This window comes from Frieseomelitta varia, unplaced genomic scaffold, assembly GCF_011392965.1.
Source record: "Frieseomelitta varia isolate USP_RPSP 00005682 unplaced genomic scaffold, Fvar_1.2 scaffold_147, whole genome shotgun sequence".
Taxonomy (NCBI): domain Eukaryota; kingdom Metazoa; phylum Arthropoda; class Insecta; order Hymenoptera; family Apidae; genus Frieseomelitta; species Frieseomelitta varia.
In genome coordinates, this window is record NW_025109161.1 from 357,058 (window position 1) to 384,033 (window position 26,976).

Here is a 26,976-nt window from a genome sequence, read left to right on the forward strand (position 1 = left end):
TACCAGTTGATAAATATGAGTTATTTTTGAAAAATAACGACTAATATATATATTTATCGATATTAGTCGATAAATATGAGTTATTTTTACGATGAATTGGGAATCAGCAGGAAACAGTGACTGACGAAAAATAAGACTAAACGAAAAATAATGAAGCATTCTGCGAACAGATACTTCGGTGATACCCGAAGGATGTGGAAATCCCAAACTTGTCCGCTTTCGTATTCGTTCGAGCACGCGCGTTCCTTCTTCCCCTTCTCTCTGCCACCATTCTCATTTCCACTCTCACTTTTTCGCTACGACTCTCACTCTTCAACTACCGCTACAGGTGTGTCTACGCGTTTCTTTTTGAACAAAGATTCGTGTATGTACATTCGCTTTCGCTCCGCGTCATTCCTCACACGTGCACACTTTTACTTTCTGTTGAGACATTTTTCGTAAAAATCTCGCTTTTCTAAAATTTTATCATTACAACATTAAAATGATAGTGTCTGATTATTTACATAATAATATCTAGTGTCTGATTATTTACATAATAATATTTAAGTTATCTTTGCATTATCTTTGGATTATCCTTTTATCATGTTTATATTATACCTAATTGACATTGACATAATATAACGAAAAGAAATAAATAAGTATATATTATATCATGTTTTAATTTCAATTAGTAATTTTAACTGATCTGACAGTTCTGGTGCTGAATAACATGCTCCAAATTTTTTAAATCCAGTGCAAAATTGCATCAATTCCAGACGATATTTTATTGGAAATTTTATGATAAATTTAATCCATCATTTGTAAGAAGAGGTATAGCGAACTGTCTACTATTTTCTCGATCGAGGTCACTCTGTCTCAGAAAATTGCGTAACAAATTATGTAGCATTTCGTATTACCTGTAAACAGTACATTATAACATCGAACTTAATTTTTGCATCGAAAACATTTTGCATATATGAAAAAAATTATTACTTAACATTAGGAGGTGTAGAATCGATATAACACTAAGGAGAGCATACAATAAAAACTTTTCCTCTGCTATTTATAGACAATTCTCAGTTATTATTAATGAAATTCCTCTTGCTGTCCTACTAATTTTCAAGTAATTTCGAAACATCGTCAATATCTAATAATCGGATCCTTCTTTTTTGTTGTATAAAAAAAAAATGTTCCAATTAATGCATAAATTATTGACATGAAAAATATTTAAGGACCTAGTTACTCTTTTAAGATCTATCTCTTTTAAGTACTCTGAATAGCATAAACGCATTCTACCATTAAAATGAAAAAGCTGAATAAAAATTTAAGAAATAAACTTTAATGCAAATATAGTAAATTATAAATGTAATAATTGTACCACGAAAGTAAAAAATTATCTTTAAATAAATTAAATATTATCTATTAATAATGAATTAAATGTTATCTATTTGAATTTTCAAATATAATCGTATTATTGCATAAATACAAATAAATTTGAATATACGCAACTTATGAAAGTATTAAATAAATATGTAATCTACAAAAACAGTATGAGTCATACATTTTTCCAAACTTTCTGTTGCTTTTTTACATATATTTGAAAGAACAGGTATATGTATTTATTACCTGTGTTGAAATTAGAGATGACGAATATCAAGTTAGAAGATATAATCTTGTTCTACGAGTTACGTAATAAAGGATTTAACAAGCCTTCTGCGCACGTGGATATATAACAATTGGGCTTATGTGTTGGTCCACGCGTCGCAAACAATACTCTCTGTAATTTCAAAATTCCAAAGCTAATATTCCCTCCTTTCTTCAATAAGAAGTCTCATGTATAAAACACTATATAAAATATAAAAAAAATTGAAATTGACACATGCTCGAAATAAATTGTTAATGGTAAACTTACCTCTTATATTTACTCTTTTATATTATATGATTAATTGTGAAAAGTATTTCATATTCGTTTCTATGTGACGACCAAATTATGAGTACTAATGCAAATATGATGGCAAATATTAAAAGTTTATACTTTACGTTTATAAATTAATACTTTAAATGAGGCGGACCAATCTGCATACAACATAATTGAGAAATTTCCTGAATAAAGAATCAATAAGTAAATATACAAATTATAGTCTAATTATTCATAATCATTATAAGTATGATATACAAATACGAAGTATATTTGTCTAATATAAATATACATAATTGTGCTAAAAATATATCTCATTTCTAATCAAATTTTTTTGCTCTTTCACAAAAGAACAACATTCTTTAACCATATTTAATAAAAAAACTAGAGCAAAGACACGTTTTATCTTGATCCTTTTTTTCAAAAAGCTTCTCAATTTATATTCAATTTATGTTTATATGATAGAGCATATAGAACGTGATTTGAAGTTGAATAAGATAGAGCTGCTCTTTTAAATAAAGGTGGGGGATAAGAAAGAGACAAAGGTGAATACGAGGCTGCATCGATCATCGTCCAGAAGAATATTGGGCCAACATTATGCTTTCTCAGTCCACACCGAGCTCACCGTCGAGGTAACACCGATCGACTATAGCCGGTCACTCTTAAAACGACCGTGCTTTCGTTCCATTCTGTTCTGTTCTCCAATTGTTCACTCTTGACCATTCGTATTTCGGATAAGGCCGAATTTTCTTTTTGGAAGTAAGTACTCCACGTCGCAATCATTCTCTTATTTTCGTTTATCGTTTCGATCTTTTCTTTAAAATGATATACTTTTACGATCAGAATATGTTTTTTGAGTCAGTGTATAACAATTCATAAAAGTTTATTATTTTTATACATTAGGATTTTATCTTATTATTTTGACGTTTATTTAAATGTTAAACGAAGCATTCTTATACACTTCATTCTGCTCTATATTTCATATGACGTTTCAATTAATGATTAGTTACATTTATATTTGGAAAATTATTAAATCGTTTCGCCATGCATTTTGTAATAAGTCAAGTTTGTTAGAAGTAAATCTTTGCTTTCTGAAAATAAATGTTAAATGATTAAAAATAGGTGAATATAATTTTCTTTTTTTTTTAAATCTAATCACTAAAAACCGACGAATGCCAAACTTTCTAAGTGAAGCAATACTCAGACGTAATAGTAACCGAGATTTAGAATGATTCAACGCGTATGTATTGTGTGATTTTAAACTCACGCATAAATTTATGTTCTATAGATTGACTGATCAAAAACTGCGTATTTAATATTGAACACTCAGTACCGAATATTTAATATCTAACATTAAATATTTTGTACTTTGATACACAGTATTAAGTATCGAATATAAAAAACAAAATACCAAATATTGAATACTGAATATTGAGTACCTGATATTGAAAATTTTTTTACTGAATTGACAATTATCAAATGATGCATACCTTGCAGAAATTATTCAATATAAAGTATTAATTGTCTTTTTAATTATTAAATAGGAAATAACTAACTAATATGGAATGTTTAGTATGCAAAACGTATAAAAATTTGAACGGAATGTTGAATTACAGCCAGAAATGGTACAAAATGAATCAAAAAATATTTCAAAAAATTCAAGTAATGTAGCACATTCTATATATTTTTTAATCAGTATAATTTCATCAATTATGTAAAAATAACAATCTAAAATTTAAAAAAAAAATAGAAACTCTCGAGTTTTTACTGTGAAACATTTTTCGAAGGTCAACAAAATAGGAGTTAAAAGAATTTTTAACGAAAGAAACGACACGTTTATCGTTTTTTCTTTTACTGTAATTCTTTCCTACGAAGTAATTTACTCAAGATACGTTTGCATTTTTTTTTGTTAACGTTGTTACGTGTTTATATTGTCGTAAAAACCACTGCAATATCCTTGAAACATTTGCATAATAGTAATTTCCTTTCTTTTGTGTAGAATTCACTCTGAAAAAAATTTGTTGCATCAATCACTTCGGAAATTAACCTCAATTTTATAATTAATCGTTAACCTTAATATTTTGTAATTATGGTGCTTTCTGAAAAGAAGTTAATATGCCTACGATAAATATGCAAATATCTGATAGTTTTTACCAGAAAGTTCTTCTTCTTCAACTTAAGTCAATAAATTAAATTGAAAATGTGATGCGTGAACGGAAATGTCCAAAAAAATGTAATCACGTCACGTAGGCAGAAGTCGGAGAAGTTTACAAAAACGTTTTTAATCGTTTCTAGTCGTATGTATCCGGCCTTATCACAAATTATTACAGTAATTATTATCTCGCCATCACCATGCACAGGTCGAATTTAAATTGTTGTCTCGGCCATTTGCTCTATATAATACGTCACGTGACTAAGTTATTGCGAATTTAAAATTAACTGATGCAACTTTCAAGGACGAATCTCAGTGTCCATTCCATTTTCTGATGTCTTTCTGAAAAATTTCTTCGAGCTTAAAATTTTTCGGGCTTACATGAAATAATTACATGAAATAAAGATGAATATAAACGTATCTCAGTTTGAAAGCGAATGCGGAATAAAAAAGAAATTACACGATGATCACTCGAACTCCTGATTTATTTTTTTCTGATATATATCATTCGTGTCGTATTTTCATTTCTACCATTTCTTAACATGAATCTACTGTAGAAAATTGTTTCCCCCCAAACGCAACTTAATATTCAACGTAATGTATAATTTTCTAATACATAGCAATATAGTAATATAATCTTCCAATGTAATATAATTTTCTAATTTTCTAATTGGAAGATTAAATGCCGCAATATTTTTTTTTTTAGCGTAAATTAATGTATAGAAATTTCCTTTCAAATATCTATAATTTCATAGTTCTCCTCTTCTTTCTTCATATATGTAGAGGTACGTGATCATAAATAAGAGATAATGGCGGGACCAAAAGTGGAAGAAGAGATTCCTGACAGAATAGCGGAAACTTTCAAAGGACAGAACATCCTAATTACCGGTGGCACTGGTTTCCTCGGCAAAGTCATCGTCGAGAAATTTCTTAGATGTCTACCAAACACTGAACAAATTTACATGTTAATCAGAACGAAGAAGGAAAAGGACCCGAAACGTCGTTTAGAAGAAATCTTCAACTCAGCGGTAAATATTTTTAACAAGTATCCTTTGTTAGAATTTTCAACCTTAATTGGTTCAATTTTCATACAGAGTAAATGTCAGCACGGATGTAGAAATCTAACTATACAGGACGATATTAAGTTCGAAAAAATAGCAATTGAACCACACGTGTATATATATATATATATAAACAGGTTTCCTGTAACCCATTTTTTGCTTAAAAGAATTCTTCCTGGCATAATTCTTGGTAACAAATAGTTAATTTTCTGCATTTTCTGATGAGAAAAAATACACGAATGTAAATATTACTACAATTCTGTAGAAATTCATTTTTACATCATTTCTTGCTAAGAACTATTATAATTGTTTTATTAATGCATGTTGCGAATATATCTAATGCGAATACTTGTTGCGACACATATCTTATATGTCGGGTCAAATATATTTAGAGAAAGTTTAATTATGCAAATGCTACGAACAAATTGTGCAATAAAAGATATCTAGATGTACGCATTTTCATTAAAAAAAAATTGGTTTCTCAAACACAACTTATAAATAACGAAATGTCAAGGTATTACAAAATTTGTACAATTTTTGTTAAGTAAAAAGGTATTAAACAAGAAAAGGAAAAGACATTACGTAGACACAAATTACACATGATTGGCTATACGGATATGTATTTCACTCATAGAAAGCTAAGATGATTGACATGATCTTTAAATCTTCCTCAACTATCTCCATTACAGTATTACGTGACATTAAATTTATTTGTCATTTCTCAGATCATTATTGTTCTATAAATTTTCCCCAGAAAGAGGAATTTCTTCTTTCGTTCATAATTATCAAGAATCAATAAATTTCATGTGGTATTGCAAAATAATTGCAAATAACTCAGAGGAAAAGAGACGTAATAATCGACAAAACGAGAAATATTGTACTTAGCGTGGCGTATAGTTTATGTCATGTTTACAAAAAAAAGTTACTCGTTATTCATCAAGTCATTTTCATTTCCTACGAAATTTCGAAACATTGATTCATTATCCACAATGATTGTAACTTGAATCACTGAAATTTTTTTGGGACAATTTGGACATCAGGAACAAAATTCACGATACGGTAGTTATAGCCAGATTACGAGATAAAAATCCCAGAAACTGGGTCAAGGATTCGTAGCATGGAGAAGAAGGTAGTAAAGGTAGTTGTTACTATCATTATTATCGTATCTTATACCTGGTGAAAGTTATTTCTCATATGTCCCATCTGTTATATCACATCTTTCGTATTGCTAGCCTCTGTATCCCCTTCTAACATTCGTACATGTAACACTCCATCTCTATCCCACACAGCTGAAGAATTTGGTCATAAATTATATCGACTAGCTACCGAGAAATTGATTACAGATGAAATTCTTATGGCGAAAATATATGTGATTAATAGTATCAAAAAATTTTCGTTGGAATTAATTTTTTTATTAAATACTATCCAATAGATAGAATACTAAATTGGATTCGAAAGTTAAAATGAATCCATTGATGTTACACTTTTAATTACATATAATTTAACAATTATTTATTTCAGCTTTTTGAAAAAGTTAAAAAACAACGGGGAACAGAGGCACTTAAAAAATCAGTAACTGTAATAAATGGAGATGTATCGATACCTGGACTTGGGATTTCCTCAGAAGATAGAAAGATGCTTTGTGAAAAGATAAACATCGTGTATCATGCAGCTGCCACAGTACGGTAGTAGTAATGAAATGTATCGGAATTACATATAAATAACTTGAAAATAATGTTGAATTTGATCACTGAATTGTTACAGATTTGATGAATTACTGAAGAAAGCAGTATTATTGAATACGCGTGGTACAAAGCAAATGTTGGAATTAGCGAAAGAGATGAAGCATTTAAAATTATTTGCTCACATTAGTACAGCATATTGTCACCTTGAAGAAAAGGTAATACAAATTTAATTACATTACTTATGATTATATGTATTTTATGTAACATATGATTTTTTTTTTTTAGGTTTTAGGAGAGAAACCATACGCACCACCTGCAGATCCTCATAAAATAATTAAATGTGTGGAATGGATGGATGATGATGTAGTTGAAGCTATGACAGACAAAATTCTAGGACACCTTCCCAATACATATGCTTTTACTAAAGCTTTGTCAGAAAGCCTGGTTGAAGAAGCAATGCCTCATATTCCAGCAATTATATTAAGGTATAAATAAACGCATAAGTATTGCAGAGAACAAAATATTTTTAATCACAAAGAATTATTTTACCTCTTAGACCAAGCATAGTTATTCCTATATGGAAAGAGCCAATACCAGGTTGGACAGATAATATCAATGGTCCAACGGGACTTTTAATTGGTGCTGGTAAAGGTGTTATTCGAACAATGTATTGTAATGAGAGTGGTTATGCAGATTATCTTCCTGTTGATATTGCAGTAAATGCAATTCTTGCCAGTTCTTGGAATTTTATATATTGCGAGGATCATGAAAAAAGAGTTTACAATCTTACAAGCAGTAGCGAATTTAAGGTGTATTATATTTTAATAAAAGCAACTGAATAATAATTCTGAATAACAAATGTGACTAACAATTTAACGTTTCAATATGAAAATTTTAGGTATCATGGGCTGAGATCATCGCTAGAGGTCGAAAAATAACAGAAAAGGTACCTTTAAATGGAGTTGTTTGGTATCCAGGTGGTAGCATGAAAAAATCAAGGCTCATACATAATATATGCGTTATACTTTTCCACATGATACCTGCCTACTTTATAGATGGACTTATTTTCCTTGCAGGCTACAAACCAATGTAAGTATTGCAACTATTAAATTATAAATATTCAGTCATTTCCAAATCAAAACACTTTGACGATATTAAAGGATATAAAACTCTTACTATAAACAGTATGTGTCGTGTACAACGCCGAATACAAAAAGGTTTTGAAGTATTTGAGTATTATGCCAACAATCAATGGGACTTTGAAAACGCAAATATATACGAAGTAAGAAGTAAATTTAATCCTGTGGAATACAAGAAATATCAACTACACGGGGAAGACATGGATATAGATGCATATTTTGAATCATGTATACGAGCGGCAAGAATTTACATTCTCAATGAACCACCAGAAACTTTGCCAGCTGCTCGAAGACACTTGAGAATGTAAGATCTATTTACGCATTGATTCTCTGAAGTTTAATTTTAATGAATTTTTATACTTTTGTTGCAGCATGTATTGGGTTGATGTAATTACTAAGATACTCTTTTTCGTATTACTAATCTATATATTGGCATCTTGGAGTGAAAGTTTCAGAGCGTTGTTAATAGGAAGTTGGTTATTCGTTACTCGGAATTCGTAGTACTAATCATTGACATTATCTATTTTTAATGTTTTTAGTACCTTAAATATTAATATGGCCAAATAAAGCATGAATTATTTTTTCAATAAATATTTATAAATAACTTCGTTGAATTTTATATTAATATCAATATCTTCATTTTTTTTCAATGTAATTTAAGGGTAAATAAAAAGAATAAAATAAAGAACCGTATTCTCACTAGAAAGTGGATTTTATTTATACATAAAAAGAATTACTCCCTTAAACAGATTCCTGTACAGGTGGTTCATAACCTTCTGGTCTGTCAACCTTTGAACCACTTTCACCTACTTCTTCACTTTTGCTAGCAGCACCATCACCATGGAGCTCCAGGAGTTTGCTCAATTCAAAACGTGGCTTTTTTAATACTTTAACCTGCAATACAGTGTAACGTTGTTGTTTCGGTTCAGATTATTGATTAAACTTATAGAAATTATCATTTTTGCTTATATACCTTCCGAATATAGACATCATGTAGTGGATAAATTCCTTGTGAAGCTTTTTCGATGTCTTTGGCAGTTGCATCTGGTAAGAGCTTACTGACCACGCCCTTTAAATCACTCTTTGTAACATCATTTGTAATTGTATCTACCATTTTTTGTCTGATTTTTTTGACCTAAACATAAAAATACATGTATACATAAGTAATTATAGATGAATAATAAATTCATAACTTGCATATTTTAATTAAAAATGTTGCAACATACAATATCACTACTTTCTAATACAAAAATAGTGTGGTAAGGAAGTGCTTATTACTATATGCAATATCGTGAAACACAAAAGTGTGTATATCACTTTCATGCACTTTAAATTGCAAATATTAAAAGATATTAGCCACACATTACAGATATTAGCTACACTAACCTGTGCATGTTGGGCATAACACGTTTTTCTGGTGCTCAATTGATCTTTATTAGTAAAACCAATGCAGAAAACTCTGAGGAGATAGCCGTCAGTAGTTTTTACATCAACATTAGCTTCTATCAAGGTTTGCCATTTTTTAACCATGGATCTCAATTTATCCGTAGTTAGGTCCATGCCATGGAAATTGGTCAACACATTACGATGTTGAACATCTTCAGCAATCAACCTAAATTTACGGAAGGATCTTTCTGCATCTCCGTCATTTTGCAGATCTGCCAAAGAGACCTCAAATACTCTGTATTTCAGACCTTCAGAGGCTATCTCTGTAAAATAATAAATGTAAAATTAATAAAAACAATAACAGTGTATGCACTGTATAATGCTGTAGCAATAAATATGTAGCAGTGGTAAAAGTTAATATTATCATTTTATGAGAATAATATCATGGTAACTATCTGCTTTTTTTTTATGCAACAGAATACGCCATATAAAGTATCAATAAAACTTCTATGGAGCTGGAGTTGCAACATTTTTATTAATAAAATGTATCTTACTTATTCCCTGTGTTCTGTTGACCAATGTTTTGCCAACATGACGATTGGTAAACATAGATGGTGCCTTAACATCGTACCAATCCTTACGGGTGAAGGGATCAACACTGTGATAGAAGAAAAATTAGATTAGGTCGGTCATAGTTTTGAAATGAATATGAAGAGTCTCATCATGCTTGAAAACTACAACTTAAAATTCAATTTAATTTATCAAGCATCAAGTTTACCACAATTCAATTAACCCGGGATTACCCACGTGTGGGTCTAATGCTGGGATGTATCTGCACTAGACCCCCAGGTGGGTAATCTCGGGTTAATATAACATTATTTAAAAACAAGTTACTAAAATGAGGTTATTGAGGTATAAATTTTTTAATTAAAAATTAAAAATTAAAAATTATATCGATTAAAAATATCTAGATAAAGCATATAATGCTTCGAGATTATAAATAAAGACATAAATAAATGAATAATGATAAAATCAAAATATTAAACGTAAAATGGATGCATACGTTCGAATGTCAGATGCATAGAATCTGTTTCAATACAAAGCATCTTTGGCAATACTGAACTAGAAATTATATTTCGTACATAAGAAGTACCTAAAATACATCGGGAGAATATTATAATTTACTTACATCTTCTTTTTAACACCTTTTTTGCCTCCTTTTGAGAGCCCCTTATTTTTACCGACCGCCATCGTTGAAGTTGTACACTGAAAGAACCACGTTCCCTTAAAGCGGAAACAGATAGAGCGCTCTATAGTTCATCGACGATTGGTTGAAATGTTTATTCACTTCTATTTTGAATAAAACTTTTCAAATAATAACATATGATGTTTTATTGTTATATATGTGTGAATTCTTAATTTTTCGAAATTTTCGAATTAACGAATCGCACAATAAACAAATATCAGAGATAATACATATGAATTTATCAATTACTACCTAGATATTTCAATATTAACTTTTAAAATACATGCGCACATAAGCAACAATAAATTTGAAAGGAAAGAATACTTTGCTGCAAAGAAAATACTCCTATATAATGTACAATTTATTAATAATATAATATAATGTACAATAATAATAATATAATGTATTTGTTAGTTTATTTGATGCATATTAATTCGCATATTAAAATAAAAAGTTGTTTCTCTTATAGTTTCTGAATTATCTGAAGAAATTTTATTTCGAATAAATGCATTGGAATATTGGAGACTGTAAATACATAATTATATATACTTATATATATAATATTAAATATTATATATATTATATATATTTAGACACACGAAGTTTTCTGCTGAACTTTGAGTTTTAGTTGATATATCGAATGTCGACAGCTGTTGGCCTCCAGCTAATTTCAGTGCAATTCGAATTCTTGCATGCAAGGCGGTGGGTCTTATTTTTTTTCCCCCGACAAACGCAAATGCAGAACCCACCGTTCCTCCTCACTCCGTGATAAATTTCTTTGGTAAATGAAACGATTTTCAGCGGAATATATGTGCACGAGGTGGTCACCACGAGGATTTACAAGTTGGCCTATAGAACCACCGTTTTGATAATCATGAATCTGCAAACACTGTTTCAGGATTTCAATCCAAGGTAAAAATCATCGTAGACGGATTTTTTCTAAAAATTTTCCTTAATTTACGAGTTAATGATGAATTTGTGTAATACAATGTGAATTTTGTATATTTTTTATTTTTTGTACTATACTGAATAGACAAAAGTATGAATGAGGTGTGCTATTGCACGCATTTGAAGATTTGTAACATTCAATTTTTCATATAATTTTTTCTTTTTCTTTTTTTCTATAAAGTTATATAATTTAATTTGTACATTTACGTAACTTTTGATAATTCAAATCATAGTTTATTGATATTTTTAATTCAAGCTTGGGATACATTTTTTAATTGGGTCAAATGATTATTGTAGATAAATAACTATTGCTTTGTTCAACACGTTCTTACAAGATTATACCTTTGTCGGGAATTACCGAAACTAATTCAATATTTCAGTATTTTATCCACTTATTGTATATATTTTGTCATCACATTGGCAGAATAATGAAATTTATATTTAAAATAGTAAATTCAATTAACAATCAGTTTGAATAAAGTTGGTAATACATTTTCAATGCAATTTCAAAAATGTTTATTTGGTATTGTATGCAATAAAATATACTAATCAGTTTTAATTTATATTTTAGTAAATTTTTGGTACACTCCTGTTTGATGATATTTACAACTTTATTTGCGCTTCGTTTGGACGGTTTCATAGAATGGAGTTATTGGACTGTATTTACACCAATATGGTTTTGGAAAAGCATGGTAATTTTGGGTGCTACTATTGGAAGTTATGTTTGGTGGAGGCATCCACATGCAAGGTTGGAAGGAGATGCTTATATACATTATAAAGCAATGTTGATTACATTGGCATTACATTTGATTCTGTTAATGTTTGAATTGTTAGTATGTGATAAATTAGAATCTGAAAGACATCTTTGGATGCTTGTATTTATACCACTTATCTTTATCTCTGCAGTATCAATAGTTGTAAGTAATTTTCAATTGTATATCTGAATATAAATTATGTTTCTAGAAAATGTTATTATCTCTTTAGGTATGCATATGGGCTGCAAAGCATGACCGATCGTTTGAACTTGAATTATTCTGTGCAGTAAATATACTGCAGTTTATTTTCTTGGCATTAAGACTAGATGGTATCATCACGTGGAGCTGGGAAGTAGTGTTTGCTCCCCTTTGGGCACTTCTATCATTATCTTTAGTTGCAGTGCTATATGCAATAGTCTTTGCTGCTGTCTTGTTAAGAACTCCACAAATTAATGCCAGACAAAGGCGGACATCTTTGAATTCGGCATTGGCATATACATTTCTTGTGGTTCCAATCCTTGTGTTTCAAGTAAGTATTACAATAATTTTAAAATTAATTTTTCTTTGAATAAATTTTGACAATGCTATTGAATGACTTGATTTATCATTATAGGTACTATTAGCAAATAAATTGGATGGAGATATTTCATTGAATTATACAACTGTAGCAATGCCGCTTTTAATATCTCATATAACTCTTATTTTTATGTCATTTGATGCAAAAGGAGGAAACAGATGTAAGATCAATATTAAATATATGTTTAGTGTAGAATTAAATATTTTATAATGGTAAAATTACTATTATTACAAAAAAAAAATTGTTAATGATTCTAGGGTGGTTTGGTATTAGAAAAGATTTTTGTCATTTTCTATTGGGATTATGTCCACTGCTCCAAGAATATGGTAATATTTCTTATCAACCGAGAAGTGAGCAAGACCAACCACCATCAGAACCAATGGTCTCAGAAAAGAATGAAAAACACGTTAAAAAAGTCGACCTAATGAAACCCGTTGTACCTATAATTTCTATAGACATGCCGGATTGATTGTATTGTTTGGGTATGAAAAAAATATATTTAAATATAAATATAAAATCAATGTCAATTTAAGGAAAATACTTTGAAAAAATGTTACAGGGTCTATTCAGATGTATGAGATATTTTTATCGATATGACTGGTTTGTACCAGATGCCATATCTTAACAAATAATGGACAGGTGCGTAAATAATAGCAGAATCTATTATTAAAAGAGGGGAACCTATTATTTTCAATACGATATTTCGTTATGAAAATCTTGTTGTTGTTAATATTATGCGCCAAGGCAATCATAATTATATGATCCATTTTATTCATGGGGCTTAAGCTTTATATGATCACCGTGAACATTTGATAGAAAAAGTCTTGAAAAGATTTTTTAAAACGAATTACTTAAGAGAGAGTTGAATATTACTTTAATATTCAAGCCCCTGAAGCAAATTTAGCAGCCACAGTGCTCAAAATCATTATGTCTCTTAAAATTGCATCAATTTTATGTGTATCCAAACACTTAAATTATGCGTAGAATAAGCAACCAACCCGTCCATTTGTTTGATTGCTCCTTTATAATGACATAGGATAATTGCCGACCTATTTCGTTAAGCCTATTATTCGTAAACGTTACGAAACAATAGCATTATTATTATTTTGCCAAAAGTAGGAGATGTAAAATGATGGTAAACATGCCTAAGCTGGTGCTAAAAAAATTAATGATATCTTAGACATGTTTTGTATGCAGCTGTGAACTGTATTTAAAATTGAAACTAAGCTTCGGCGTATCGTGATCTGTACAGAGCTAACTTGTAATATATTATATTTTAAATAGATTTTCCTGTAAATGTAAATTGTTGCTAAGGAAAATCTTTCATGTAAATAGTACTCCAAGTTTTAGAATTTGTTAGCATTGTACAGATCATGCTCAAGAGATTTATCGTGTATATAGCTAAGTTTTGACTAATACGTAACTGTCTGACTTTTAGTTAATTAACATAAAATTTGTCAACATTGAATTATTCGTAAAAAAATTTACACGTATATATATAGTATATATACGTACATATACAGATCACATAAAAGATAAAAAATGTAAAACGAGTAAATGGACGATATAAGTAATTGTGACGTTACATTTTCATTTAAATAATTTTTATCTTATTCTAATTTTTATTGTGAATGAAACGTGATCGTATTCATCTAGTAAATTTCAAGAGATTATCATAATGAACAAAAATTGTTGATCAAGCAAAAAGTAATAAAATTAATCATTGCATTTGATTTTAATTTTCATGGAAATATTTTATTACGTGTACAAGAGCCCTTTTTCGAGTAATTTTTATTTTAACAAATTTTAAATTTATGTAACGCGTATGTTGATAATACATAGAATAAAAAACAAAAGTCATACATTTACATTAGAATAATTTTCAACATGTTCCTAAAGTTCTCGCGATATTTCTCATTAAAATATCTATATTGATATTAGCAGGGAGATAACCATTTTAATATGTAATATTAAAGCGTGTTCAAAGGGCTCTGTTACTTTAAGTGTTAAATTAGTTTTGTGTACGCTTACTACTCATCAGTTGCTTAATGAATGCTAATGAGTAATTAATACGTTTTGTAATCGATGATGTAACAATCTTATAGCATGTTGTTATATATATTGAATAATTTAACCTCTGTCATATTTTTAAAAAATTATCGAAAATATTATGATGTTCATATAAAAGTATAATAATATTTATTCGACACGATCTACGTGTCATGTATTATAATGTTAGAATTGTTGCGATAAAAAAAAAATGACACAGATTCTCATTTACGATTAAAATATGATTTATCGAAAACTTAACCGAAATTTGTAAACTGTTTGAAACGATAGATTTTTAATCGGCCTTAAATAAGACAAGAGATTGGGATATATCGGTTGGGATATAAGACTGAGCGCCTCGCATCCTTAGAATAGCGTGAATAAAATGTAAAAAGAAAAAACAGGAAAAAAATGAAACAGAATAATTGCGTAAATTGAAAAACAAGTAAATATTAAGGGTATTAATTGTTAACGTTATTAAATATTGTAATTGCTAAGTATACCCAATTTATTGTGTTATAATGTAGAAATAATGTACATACTCTGTTGTATTACAATAACATTATAGATTATATCAATTATTGTATATTATACATATCTATCATGCGTGACGGTTGGTAAATAAGTAGTGGTATTATTTTATTTTATATACACTACACGCAAGAGATACCATTATAATCTAATAAAGTTTATATTTTTGGTATTAACAGACACGAGCAATTTTTACAGTATGAGGTTTTTTTGCTCTTTTTTTCTTCTTTTTGTACATATAGATCGCATCCGATCGTATTGGATTTTACATTATATCAATGAAAAACGTGATAACTGATAATAACATTTTTCCCCGCATTCTTCTTGGAACAAGTGTTAAATCCCATTTTCAGCATTACGATGGATCAAAAAGCATGAAGATTTTTTTTTTTACTTCAATCATATATTTAAAACGTTGTCTTCGGAAAAGCTTTTTTTGTAAACATCAATCCTAAGATTATTGGAAACCTACAATGTGCATATAATATCTATGCTACAAATTATATGGTTTCTTACATAATGTGTATGTGTGTGTGTGTGTGTTTTTTTTTTATATATATGTATAAAAAGTGGACAAAGATTATACATGTTCCGTAATGTTTCATTGATCACTTACGCACACTTTTTGGTTACATGCGCAAACTATTGTCGGCCATTAACTGAATTTCCATCGTAACGAATCGCTTCGGTCATTCATTAAGTTTCAACATAATGGTATATATTCAGGTACCCAAGTACGACCAAGGAGCAATGACACATTCTTCGATAGTTTGGCGATGTCAAGTTCTGAATCCTCTATCAATGACGTTTCCCAAACGTACAATATTCGCAAACGTTTTGCACAGAGTGTAACAAATTCCAACAATCCTGAGCAACTGAGCGTGGAGCAAGGAAAACAGATATTACCGTCATTTAAATATTTTGCCTGAATCGTGAGTTAATTACAGAAAAGCTACAATGCGATAACAATGAAATTGAAAAGTACAACGTGGATGCAATTATCGTTAAAAGCAGCTATAAAGTATTGAAGAATTCGAAACTCTCGCGATATTCGTTGAAATATGTCAAGTTTTATAAAATTCAAGCATTAGACTATTGGATAGAGAAATTTAATTAGCGAGTTACGTACGTGATTTCGCAATCACCCAAACCCACGGCGCTTAGACGTGGACATCTTTGAGCGACAGAGAGTAATGCGTGATCAAGTAAACCTGGTCCATAAGCTGCAATTACTAGCTCGATCAACCGGGGACATTGATAGCTGATACGTAATATAGTTGCTTCCGACGGTGCTTCCCCGAAGTATAAGTGCGTTATAGGAACGTACGGCGCGAATAATGGACTCTGATCGTCTTCGCTCGTCATGTAGGACAATCTAATTTAGTGTACAAAATGAAACATTATATTACACACCATAAAAAGAAATACCAAAAGGGTGACACATTACGGAATGAATTTTACATTTTACATACTACATGTGTATAATATACTACATAATACACCGATAAAATATAGATACATCTTCCTGTAACACAAGGATACTTTGTATTTTTATACATGTGACAGAACAACAAATTTACGTCAATTCTTTTAAATGCTGCAACTGTGTCAGAATCCACCATCGGATCGTGAATGTTTATAGTTAAAAGTTAATGTATTAATGCACTCACAGCATAAGATTTATGTTCGGCAAGTGGCTGGAAAAGGTAAACCAAGCTTTATCGCTGACTCGCGGAAATGGTTTTGTTTCTGGGTGCACTTCCAATCGCAGGGTTTCCAGTTGCATTTGTTTTTCAGAGCTCAAGGCTAATAACAATTCGTCACTAAGCAATGAATAAGGCAATGATAATTCTTGTAGGTATCGGCAGTAATTGACCAACGCCTTAATTCCTGCAAAAAAATCGATATCACGTTGTTCATGTCGTAAATATTATTTTCAACAAACAAGTTAATTGAATTTTCGAAGGATGAAGCTGGTCATTGTATTACTTCTTGCAGAAATGAAAGCAAGTCTAACCTTCAGGTAACAATCGATGAAATCCCTTAATTCGTAAAAGTTGCAAAGTTTTCGCAGAGTCCTCATCGCTTCCTCCGGAACGATCCCTCCTCTGTTCAATCGAGCCTTTGCTTGATATTTTCATGATGGATTTGAACTTATCATTGTCGACGTCCAAGGAATCAGGCTTTACAGTGCTCATTAGTGCCAGCATCTATCAGCAAACATTTTAGCAAAAGTTTTTTAAAAACAATTGATCGCACTTTCAAAAACTATGTAAGTTACATTACCAAAAACTGTTTCACCGTTTATTAAAAATTACCACAATTGTCAATTTTTTCAATTGCAATGTGTCGCAATCAAATTACATTACCAGAATATAAATTAAATCCACCATCAATCCCCTTCAAAGATTTACAATCTATAATAGTTGCTTCTATCAAGAAGAAGTTACTAAACACTATATTACTCCAACTGCGACATTTTTATGATAAAAGATAAAATTATTAAATAAAAGTCTATTACTTTAGATGTACCTATTTTCAATCTACGACATATTGTAAAGAATTAATTGTCACAGAGACATAGTGTCTACGATTTTACATTACACATTCGTTACTATAACAATCTTTAATTTTTCCTTAAAAAAAAAAAAATAAATAAATAAATCACACTCCAACAAGAAATCTCCAAAAAATTTCACAACTTGAACACTTTATCTACACTTTCAAAATATAATTGATGAAATCAATCTTAAACCATCCTATAACTATAGGCTGAAAAATCCTTCAAGGTGTATCCAATTAGCGTGTAGGTAGCCACGAAAGGCTCCGCGCTACTTCTCAAGAACTTGCTGAACGAACTTGGGTTGCTACAGAAGGAATGCAGTGCCCTCGACTCGTAGCCGAAGAGAGCTGCCACGGTCTCCGCCGCAGAGGGCGGTGAGAAAAAGCGAAAGGACGATTGGAAAGGCTGTTGTAATCGTTGTGCAAGGGGACAACATTGGTCGAATTGGGACCACGGAGAGGCTGACGACTAGGGCATGCACGTGCTAGTTACGCATCGTTGCATTGGTCCGGCATTGGTATCTTTATAAGAGGTCTATGTATATTTTGAGCCGTATACCCGAGTAAAAGGATCGGCTACGGATAGAAAACGGTCATGGACTAATTGGAAATCAAACGTTCCTTAGCCTCTAGCTATACACGTGCTCACGTTTGCGGATCACGTGGATTCATTGTATAGGGAGAATCTTCAATTTGATGAATGATGTTCACTCCTCTCTTTCCTCTTTTGCAATAGAATTTGTACCCGAGCGGCGAGAAATCCTAAGTCTCCAATCTTCCAAACAGATCTAAATCTTTTTTTTCGAGAATTCAAAATCAGGAACTTTAACTCTTTCTTTGAGAATCCGTCGAGGATCTTCTTATTTCCAATAGAAATTTTTTTAAAAATAAATAAAAATAATTGTTTATTTAATAATGAAACTGTATTTTAATTTTTTAGGATTTTCTTTTATATCCTTTAAATGTAAAAGACTCTAATATGATATCTGACAGTGTCAGGAAAGAAAAAGGATTTACATTATGTGAAACGAAATATATAAAAGAAGAAATTTGTAATCTATTAAAGGAGGTCATGGACTTGTAGATACGGTTGCCGGTTCCCAGTAGACCATGCACGTGTTCCCCTTTGCGACTCACGTGTATTACGAAGAGAAAGGAAACTGATATTAATTACTAATTAAACATCGTTCGTTGTGTACTCGATTGCCCCTACTGATCGAATACTCGTTTAAAAACCTTATCCCTTAAAAAAGATTAAAAATTCGATGAGCAACGTTTTATAAAAATTTTTACAATTTGTAAATTCTTTGCAATGCATCGAACTTGTATTGAGAAACATTTGAAACGTAGATTTCGGAAACTAAACAGATGTAATTAGCTTTTTGCAAAAAAAAAAAAAAAAAAAAAAAATTCCGAAAACTTCAGGATTTACCAATAATTTACAAGTTCATTTGTAAGATCGACGCATTCGTTCGTAACACGATTGAAACGGCAAGTAAATTTAACAGTAGCGTTAAATTTAAGGTAAGCCGTGAACGAACATCAATGACAGACGATATTATACTAAACGGTTTATCGTTCTGTACGAACGTAACTCTAACGTTGTCTCATTTAAAAAAAATATTATTTACAACGTAACTCTGCTGTCCCATTCAAATGCTGTCCCATTTGATTATTATTCGATATAAATACTCTATTCTTATCACGATACGTAAAAATGACATTATAACTTTTCGTACGTTACAAGCTTCCGTATAATTCGGCGACCATAAGAACAGATTTTTTTTTTTTTATCAAATTCATTTTCAATGTATCAATTTAAATTAAATAATTGATCATTTTCATAATAATCAAATTTTTACAGTCGCGCGATTGTACCACAAAAATGATGCGAAATTCAATATACTTGAATGTGTATCACATTCGACATTTTGTAGTCGTTGCACATACATACGACGCATGCATCGGAATGACGTAAATTGAAGATTAAAGAACAGAAATCGTTACCTATTATCCCGGTTGTGACTGAATTTTATGTTCCTCAAGGACGGTGATCTGCGAATGAGCGCGAATCGCCGGGCACAAGCTGACGGATGGAACGAAATGTCTGCGATGGAGAATCGTGTTCTTTGGAAGCGAAACCCATTTACTTTCGCAGTGGCTCGCCGCCAGCATTCGATTCGGTTTCCCGGTCAAGTTGTCGCCTGAAACAAACCGCGTACCATTAGCACATTATAATCACATCAAATAGAGCAACGCAACTCATTCTTCCAAATATAACAACAATATTTCATTACACCAAACTGGTCCTTCGTTAACTGACCACGGGACAGGCTTTATTATCAAGAGAGGTATTTTTCTACGAAATTACAAACGTCTGACAGCGATGTAGAATTACCATTTATGAATCGTGATTATATTTGACACCAATCTAAATATGTGTATCAGACGTTACAAATCATTCGTATTGGCGTAAAATAAAAAATTAACACTCAGCATGAACAATGGTATTGAACACATTAATTAACAGAAAAGATGGTCTCGCTAAATATGATTATATAAGGAGATTCACTTAAATGAAAAATGTACAAAAGTATATTTAAATAGTCAATCATCCATCACATTAAGAAACCTGGACATTTTTAACACATGATACAATTCACATAAAAATGTTCAAGATTCACTGTACACCTACAACAGCAAAGACTCGTTCCAAAAAAGTTAGTTTCAAGAGCTACGGATAGGATAGAGGTGGTCAATTAACGAATCTAGATCGTAACTCGCGGCACTGTTACGATAAATAACGCTTCGCCATTTCCAATTGAAAAACTATTCTTGCGAGAAAACATCGACAGCTATTCTATATCGATATTACAATTTTCCTTGCCACGGAAATGTTACGCAGCGAACCCTGTGACCTGGCCGTTGAATTTCAACATCGTGCTAATCATTCCCCCCCTATATAACTGACCGAATTACTGATCACCCCTACTGAAACGTAGATTTTTTTCTTTTTTGTACGTAAAAGCAGAACAACACACACTCTCAATAATGCGACGTTTTCCAAATACCAATATTTCTCTATGTGTTTGCTTGTTTCTCGTTAAAATCTCGTGCACTACGCAACTACTGGTAACTATAAAACACACGTTTCAAAGATCGTTGCACGAAAGGATCTCCCTCTTTCTCTTGTTTCGGCGATTATTTTTCGTTGAACGATCTCCCCGAAGAACTAGTCTCGACTCGACACTTTACTCGCTGCGGTGTTTCTGGTGCGAGCGACACTGTTCCACCGCGAAAGACAGCTGACACACGTGTTTCACGGCTCACGTGTACACTGCCTAATGATACCTGTATATGTGCTTCATAGGCAATTCGTCCATGGCTATTCTATATACCGTTCACGCGACATGCGTCATCATCTCGATGCGTGTCCCCTCCTCCACTCCTTCCCCCCGCTTCCTGTTTTAGGGAAAATGCCGACGTCGACGTCAATTTCAGGAATTCGGGAATTAACGAAGGAACGAACGACACAAACTACTTTTTGTAGAAAATGTGGAGAACAGGTCACGTTTTTGCGATAATTCTTACGATGAATTGCGAATTCGAAAGGGGCCTCCCTCGAGGGGATTCGAAGTTGGGAATTGTGAACAATGTTCCCGGAATTCGACGGAATTCGACGGAATTTAACACGTGATAAAACCAGAAGTTTTCGAGCAGTAAGCTTCTTCAAAATTCATCATTCTGAATGGAAAAAACAAGTGAGCAGAGAAGTGGCGCGTTAAATTATCTGCAAGAATATTTTTTAAATATTTTATTATATAAATATTATAGTGCTACTTTTTATTATTATTGGAAAAAATGTATGTCAATTGTTTGATCTCTCTCTGATCCGAAACAGATCTTAAATCTTATAAAAAGTAATTGTTTACCTTTGTAATTTATATGAATTATCCTATCTCTTCTTTTCTCTGTTGCGTCTCTTCTCACAAAGTTAACATTATTTCAAGCTCCCTGTAAATATCAAATTTACTCGATAAGTAAACTACATGTATCGAAGAGTTTTGTAAAAAAAAACAAAAAAAGTTACTGATTATTATATTTGCTGTTGATAATTACAAATTGCGCGATCGATACGACGACGTGTGTATGGCGTATTTATTTACGACATTTGATTGAATATTGCGCGTCATATAACTTATGTATGTATTACGATGACGTTCCATTAATGAATTATCACTTTACCTAGAAAACGTGATAGTGCTTCGAACGCAAAGATACAGTCACTATAAAAAAGAATTTTTTTTTAAGACTACGTAGACAGTAGAAAGATAGGGGAGGAGAGTTTTAACTTATTAACACACATGACGAAATAACACTGGCAACGAGATGACGAGTTGGAACGAGTAAGAATGACTAATGAACTAATGCTCAGGAACGTAGTATTTATGGGTAGGTACTTCAATTCAACTGACTTCCATTTCTTTTTTTCATTCTTTCTTTTTTTTTCTTTATAAATATTTCAGTTACTTCGTTCGTTCGGCTGGATCTTAAAAGCTTATCAAAATTTCATTTCGACTTCACTTGATTGTCTGTTGGATGTTGCAACGGGTAATTCAATAAATTTTCTTTAGATTGTCTTTAAGTATTGATGCATTTGATTGCAAATTGTTCTAAAACATAATGAAACATGTTCTAGTTATATTAATTATTTATAGAACAAATTTTTATTTTTCACCCCTTCTGATTTACCATAGCGATCCAGAAGACAACTTCTAATAATGAGATCGCAGCATGATGGCGCTAGTAGGATCAGGCGAAATATGAAACGCTCAATTTTCTGATTCACGCGATGCATCTGTGCCGTCGTGTCTAACCTTCGCAAAAAGGATCCGTAGTGGTGGTTAAAGAAAATACGAACGGTTGACAGGTGCCACCACGAAGGGAAAAATGGCAAAATGTTTGCATTACGGATATCTTTTAATATTCTTCGTGATAAATCTAGGTAAGATAAATAAAAAAAAGAGCTTTACTTCCAGAATATCTACATAATAGACAAAAGATTAACTATTGAGGTTTCATCTCAACGAGTAATTTAATAAACTATAAAATTATGAAACTCTTGACTTTCAAAACAAAGCATGGGTAAAGTCGAGTGTGTGGGTAAAATGTTGGAAAATTTTTATATGATCCAGAAACAAGATTTAATAAGTATATACTTGTTTCTTTTAGTGGCTGCAGAGCGAATAAAGGATATGATTTATATGAACTTTGAAGGAGTTGCTGCCTGTTTTCGTAGACACAATGGAACACATCAATTTGGATGTTCCTGTAAGATTATTATACATTACACTGTGTAATCCATTTGTCAATGTAACTTTTTGTTGTAAATAATTTTGGCTTAATATTTCAACTGAATTTGACTAATGAGACAAAGGTAAATTGACAAAAAAACTATTGTGTTGTATGTTGTAGCAAGTAGATCAGGAAGTGTTGGTGTTATTCATTTAGTTGAAGATGAAGATGACATTAGATGGCTTGAACACAATGCTACTGCTGGAGATTACACTGTGGTTCTTACATTTTCCATGTTCACCAGAGACATACTACTTCAATTGAAGAACATGAATAACATAAATGGAGTTCTGTTGGCTAAAAATAGTAGTCAACCACTTCCTGAATTTTATTCTCCTGAAGATACTTGCCCCAACAGATATTCAGGATACAAACAGTGCAATGATGATGTTCTTGTGGATTGGAATCCCCATGGATCCTCATTGCTTATGGAAGATTGGCCTTTCCCCATGTTTTATACAGAGGTTGTCTTTAGATTATTATGTAATTAATTCACTCTTCCTACATTTTGTCGTTCGCATAGGTTGCAAAATTGACCAATTTTTCATTTCAGAATCAAACATTGGTAGAAGCTGTAAGATCCTGTTTTTTAAAACACAATGCGCATGATATAGAGAATCAACAGCATAGACCATTGTGTGCATTAGAAATGAAATCGTTCATGTTTGCCGCAATTAATTCTGAATCTTGCATTAAACGTAGTGATTTTAAACTGAATTTCAATCCAACACAATTCTGTGATCCTTTGGGCGATAGGAATATATATTGGCCTTTGGCTCCCATAAATCAAGATAAAAATTCTGTTATATTAGTAACAGCTCGATTGGATGCTTCTTCTTTGTTTGATGGAATATCACCTGGTGCAGGGAATGTAGTCACAGGATTAGTGACATTACTTGCCACCGCTTATTATCTGAATACGTTAGCTAAAGATGCTGTAGTGAATAGTAGGTGTAACAATGTATTATATGTACAATGCATGCATGTACAAGTATTTTTTAATCTCTCGTCGTATCTTTCTTTTTTCCAGAAACTAACGTTGTTTTCTGTTTATTAAACGGCGAAGCTTTTGATTATATAGGATCTAGTAGATTCATTTATGATTTGAAAGAAGGTAACTTCAATGCATTAGGTGGTGTAAATTTAAAGTTTGATGATATTAAAAGTGTGATCGAATTTGGTCAGCTGACTGAAGGAGAATTGTTTCTTCATTCTAATAATGCCCAGAACGACGAAGTGATAAAAAAGATACAAGTAGCGTTGAATGCTAAAATTTTGGAAGGCAGTGTACCGCCGACGTCTGTACAGAGTTTTTTAGAAGAAAGGCCAAATTTGACTGCTGTTGTTATAAGTGATCATGGCCAACAATTTAAAAACAAATATTACAATGGAATTCTGGATGATGCGGAAAGTCTTAATTTCAACAAGTACTCAGCTATTTTAATGTTATGCCTTTAAATGGTAAGATCTTGTTTTAAATTTTGATTATAAAAAGTATGTTCTTTTAGGAGCGACGGGCTTGCAACCGCTTTGGCAAAGATAGCAACCAGCGTCGCCGAAATCCTTTATGAAGATGTATTCGGTGCTCGGCCTTTTGTCGATTACGATTCTTCTCATTTGGTTGAATTCTACGTCTCGGAAATGTTGAAATGTTACTTAGAGACTGCTAAATGCACCTTGTTTCAAGCTGCTTCATCTCCAAACGCCAAATTAGCAAATCAAGTTTTGTCGTTATACGTTGGCGTGCATAGGGTACCAAATACTGCCACAACATTGACTGGACAACTTCTTGCATTTCTGACTAGAGAAGAAGTTTCAAATATGACAGAAGCGATGTGTTATGAAAATCATCTTATTTGGATGGCCGGTATTAATAACACAGGTTTATGTATAAACTCGACTGTAAATTACAGCACCGCCATGAGTCCAGCATTTATTATTGATGGTAAGTTTGTCGATTGAGAGGTTCATTAAACAAAATTGTTCCGGAACAATTACAAGCTCTTTTACGTTTTGGTTCTTAGGATACGACATGAAATCGGGAATGTATTCAACATGGACAGAATCTATATGGCAAACGTTAAGCGTAAGGATGTTCCTGAAACCTTCAGCAGCTACAGAACGGCTCACCATGATTTTAGGAAGTTCAGTGGCTGGCGTGTCATTCATTCTCGTATGGTTCATTAATTCCCGAGCTGATATACTGTTTAATTCGAGGTAATTTAATGTAACTTGAAATGTAGAAAGCCCGTTGTATTAGTTTAGTCAATTACTACGTTAAATATTAAAGAAATTTGTTTTAGAAGAACGATAAACTGCTAGGGATACGCTGCGGACCACATATCAATGGCACGGTTGGATCATCAAGAGGACGAGGATGTTCCAGTAACTAGCCTTTGAATGTATGTGTGGTACGCTCTCGGACAATTTTTATACCTCAATGTTGAAATATATTACGAATTGCCACCGACATTTAATTCCGACGTTGTCGTGACGTGTACGATGACTGTTTAATCAAACTTGTGCATCTGTTGTTAGTATAATGGGAACGATCGTGCGCGTTCATTTAATTTGTCACGTCCCTTTCTTTGATATTATCGATATTATTCATTATATATGAATCGATAATCATATACTTATACATATACATTCGAGCATATACATTTTTATAAATGTGCGTTATGTGTATTCAATGAGTCGATGGAATTTATTTTTTTTTTTTTTTTATATTCCATCGAAATTGACGCGAGAGTGTTACGTCTGTATCTCGACGTACATAATCAGGGTATACTAGCACTAGAAAAGCTGTTGAATTTTTTATTTCACTGGAATCCTTTTTGTACGCAACATTTAAACGTATACATGTATATACGTATTTTATTTATATATGTATAATTACATCTAATATTTACAGCTAGTATGATCGACATAGTACTTTCAACGGTTATTTAATTCCATGCCCATTTTTTTTTTTTTTTTTTTGTTCACAAACATTTGATATATGTAGATGTCATTCATGTATTTGATTTGTGTTACACTCAATCGTTAATTAGATCATTTTCATAGGTACTAATTTTAGCAATTGTAATTTTATATTTCTCCGTTTATTTATTATAGTTATCCCATATTGGAAATGAATTGACGTTAGTGCAGGATATTTAATTCGTTCAACGCGATTCTTGCTCATGATACCTAAAAATAAATTCTATGAAATACTTAAACGCGATAGTAATATAGCATACATGATGTAAACGAATTTCTTTGCCTCGAAAATTCGTTTCATAGAAAAATTTTTAATTGCAATAAAGGGTTCATTTTGATTAAAAAGGAATCTAAGATTGCATATTGATTATTTCATGTTTTCAGCATGTTTGCAATATTTATTCTTTAACTAATAATTATTCGTAATTTAAGAAATCTAGATTACTGGCTGTAGGAATTAACAAAATAATTGAATCGAAGGATTCTTCTGTCAGAAGTCAGAACGAAATTGTAGGAAAATTTTAGCCAAAATATTTGTAAATATGTACACCGATTGATTGCATTTTGTAAGGACAGTGTAAATACATTACAAAAGAGATATTATTTACTAAATTCTTTGATTCCTTCTCATAATTTAGGAGCTTTTATAAA

The 26,976-nt window shown here is 31.6% G+C and overlaps 5 protein-coding genes and 1 long non-coding RNA gene across 21 annotated transcripts; 3 read left to right on the top strand and 3 right to left on the bottom strand.

The window, feature by feature from the left end:
* Window positions 1–2,498: 2,498 nt before the first annotated feature.
* Window positions 2,499–8,520, top strand: LOC122534239 (putative fatty acyl-CoA reductase CG5065). 4 transcript variants are annotated; one of them, XM_043664681.1, is made up of 9 exons: window positions 2,499–2,656; window positions 4,833–5,077; window positions 6,632–6,795; window positions 6,875–7,010; window positions 7,081–7,280; window positions 7,352–7,604; window positions 7,694–7,884; window positions 7,981–8,238; window positions 8,306–8,520. In XM_043664681.1, exons 2-9 carry the CDS (start codon window positions 4,859–4,861, stop codon window positions 8,433–8,435), a joined length of 1,551 nt encoding a protein of 516 aa, XP_043520616.1. In that variant the 5' UTR covers window positions 2,499–2,656; window positions 4,833–4,858; the 3' UTR covers window positions 8,436–8,520. The 4 variants fall into 4 exon arrangements, with proteins under 4 accessions (XP_043520616.1, XP_043520625.1, XP_043520635.1 ...); XM_043664690.1 differs by having other exon boundaries at window positions 2,507–2,660; XM_043664700.1 differs by having other exon boundaries at window positions 2,508–2,529.
* A 107-nt stretch (window positions 8,521–8,627) lies between these two features.
* On the bottom strand, window positions 8,628–10,660 carry LOC122534252 (40S ribosomal protein S3a). Its single transcript, XM_043664719.1, has 5 exons — window positions 10,510–10,660; window positions 9,875–9,978; window positions 9,321–9,643; window positions 8,908–9,069; window positions 8,628–8,828 (listed from the first exon to the last, which is right to left on the bottom strand). The coding sequence occupies exons 1-5, from the start codon at window positions 10,569–10,571 to the stop codon at window positions 8,676–8,678; spliced, it is 804 nt and encodes a 267-aa protein (XP_043520654.1). The 5' UTR covers window positions 10,572–10,660; the 3' UTR covers window positions 8,628–8,675.
* Window positions 10,661–11,203: 543 nt separating this feature from the next.
* Window positions 11,204–15,289, top strand: LOC122534633 (transmembrane protein 185A). Its single transcript, XM_043665474.1, has 6 exons — window positions 11,204–11,478; window positions 12,086–12,431; window positions 12,499–12,798; window positions 12,883–13,006; window positions 13,104–13,328; window positions 13,406–15,289. The coding sequence occupies exons 1-5, from the start codon at window positions 11,441–11,443 to the stop codon at window positions 13,313–13,315; spliced, it is 1,020 nt and encodes a 339-aa protein (XP_043521409.1). The 5' UTR covers window positions 11,204–11,440; the 3' UTR covers window positions 13,316–13,328; window positions 13,406–15,289.
* Window positions 15,290–15,650: 361 nt separating this feature from the next.
* LOC122534639 (F-box/LRR-repeat protein 3-like) lies at window positions 15,651–22,340 on the bottom strand. 10 transcript variants are annotated; one of them, XR_006307964.1, is made up of 8 exons: window positions 22,234–22,340; window positions 21,921–22,002; window positions 19,996–20,192; window positions 17,444–17,636; window positions 17,097–17,316; window positions 16,556–16,801; window positions 16,047–16,301; window positions 15,651–15,894 (listed from the first exon to the last, which is right to left on the bottom strand). XR_006307964.1 is itself a non-coding variant. In XM_043665491.1 (7 exons), exons 4-7 carry the CDS (start codon window positions 17,634–17,636, stop codon window positions 16,130–16,132), a joined length of 831 nt encoding a protein of 276 aa, XP_043521426.1. In that variant the 5' UTR covers window positions 19,996–20,192; window positions 21,921–22,002; window positions 22,234–22,340; the 3' UTR covers window positions 15,821–16,129. The 10 variants fall into 10 exon arrangements, 1 of the variants encoding a protein (XP_043521426.1); XR_006307953.1 differs by having other exon boundaries at window positions 16,043–16,301; XR_006307965.1 differs by having other exon boundaries at window positions 15,651–15,914; window positions 16,043–16,301.
* Window positions 22,330–26,921, top strand: LOC122534580 (nicastrin). 4 transcript variants are annotated; one of them, XM_043665382.1, is made up of 10 exons: window positions 22,330–22,440; window positions 22,515–22,599; window positions 22,746–22,993; window positions 23,221–23,319; window positions 23,464–23,807; window positions 23,897–24,290; window positions 24,374–24,770; window positions 24,852–25,288; window positions 25,368–25,560; window positions 25,634–26,921. In XM_043665382.1, the coding sequence occupies exons 3-10, from the start codon at window positions 22,939–22,941 to the stop codon at window positions 25,644–25,646; spliced, it is 1,932 nt and encodes a 643-aa protein (XP_043521317.1). In that variant the 5' UTR covers window positions 22,330–22,440; window positions 22,515–22,599; window positions 22,746–22,938; the 3' UTR covers window positions 25,647–26,921. The 4 variants fall into 4 exon arrangements, with proteins under 4 accessions (XP_043521317.1, XP_043521295.1, XP_043521309.1 ...); XM_043665360.1 differs by having other exon boundaries at window positions 25,647–26,921; XM_043665374.1 differs by having other exon boundaries at window positions 25,650–26,921.
* LOC122534669 lies at window positions 22,623–22,836 on the bottom strand. The gene is made up of 2 exons (XR_006307966.1): window positions 22,741–22,836; window positions 22,623–22,661 (listed from the first exon to the last, which is right to left on the bottom strand). It is a non-coding gene; the product is annotated as an uncharacterized LOC122534669 (long non-coding RNA).
* Window positions 26,922–26,976: the final 55 nt, after the last annotated feature.

Excerpts from the sequence above, each read along its gene's own strand:
- LOC122534239 (XM_043664681.1), top strand. The coding sequence starts at position 4,859 with ATGGCGGGACCAAAAGTGGAAGAAGAGATTCCTGACAGAATAGCGGAA. Across the intron at positions 6,796-6,874 it reads CATGCAGCTGCCACAGTACG|ATTTGATGAATTACTGAAGA; the intron begins GTAGTAGTAATG and ends GAATTGTTACAG. Across the intron at positions 7,605-7,693 it reads CAAGCAGTAGCGAATTTAAG|GTATCATGGGCTGAGATCAT; the intron begins GTGTATTATATT and ends TGAAAATTTTAG.
- LOC122534252 (XM_043664719.1), bottom strand. The coding sequence starts at position 10,571 with ATGGCGGTCGGTAAAAATAAGGGGCTCTCAAAAGGAGGCAAAAAAGGT. Across the intron at positions 9,070-9,320 it reads GTTATGCCCAACATGCACAG|GTCAAAAAAATCAGACAAAA; the intron begins GTTAGTGTAGCT and ends TTTTATGTTTAG. Across the intron at positions 8,829-8,907 it reads ATGATGTCTATATTCGGAAG|GTTAAAGTATTAAAAAAGCC; the intron begins GTATATAAGCAA and ends ACTGTATTGCAG.
- LOC122534633 (XM_043665474.1), top strand. The coding sequence starts at position 11,441 with ATGAATCTGCAAACACTGTTTCAGGATTTCAATCCAAG. Across the intron at positions 11,479-12,085 it reads TTTCAGGATTTCAATCCAAG|TAAATTTTTGGTACACTCCT; the intron begins GTAAAAATCATC and ends TTTATATTTTAG. Across the intron at positions 13,007-13,103 it reads TGCAAAAGGAGGAAACAGAT|GGTGGTTTGGTATTAGAAAA; the intron begins GTAAGATCAATA and ends TAATGATTCTAG.
- LOC122534639 (XM_043665491.1), bottom strand. The coding sequence starts at position 17,636 with ATGCTGGCACTAATGAGCACTGTAAAGCCTGATTCCTTGGACGTCGAC. Across the intron at positions 17,317-17,443 it reads TCATCGATTGTTACCTGAAG|GAATTAAGGCGTTGGTCAAT; the intron begins GTTAGACTTGCT and ends ATTTTTTTGCAG. Across the intron at positions 16,802-17,096 it reads CCGAACATAAATCTTATGCT|ATTGTCCTACATGACGAGCG; the intron begins GTGAGTGCATTA and ends ACACTAAATTAG.
- LOC122534580 (XM_043665360.1), top strand. The coding sequence starts at position 22,939 with ATGGCAAAATGTTTGCATTACGGATATCTTTTAATATTCTTCGTGATA. Across the intron at positions 23,320-23,463 it reads ACATCAATTTGGATGTTCCT|CAAGTAGATCAGGAAGTGTT; the intron begins GTAAGATTATTA and ends TGTATGTTGTAG. Across the intron at positions 25,289-25,367 it reads TCCAGCATTTATTATTGATG|GATACGACATGAAATCGGGA; the intron begins GTAAGTTTGTCG and ends TTTGGTTCTTAG.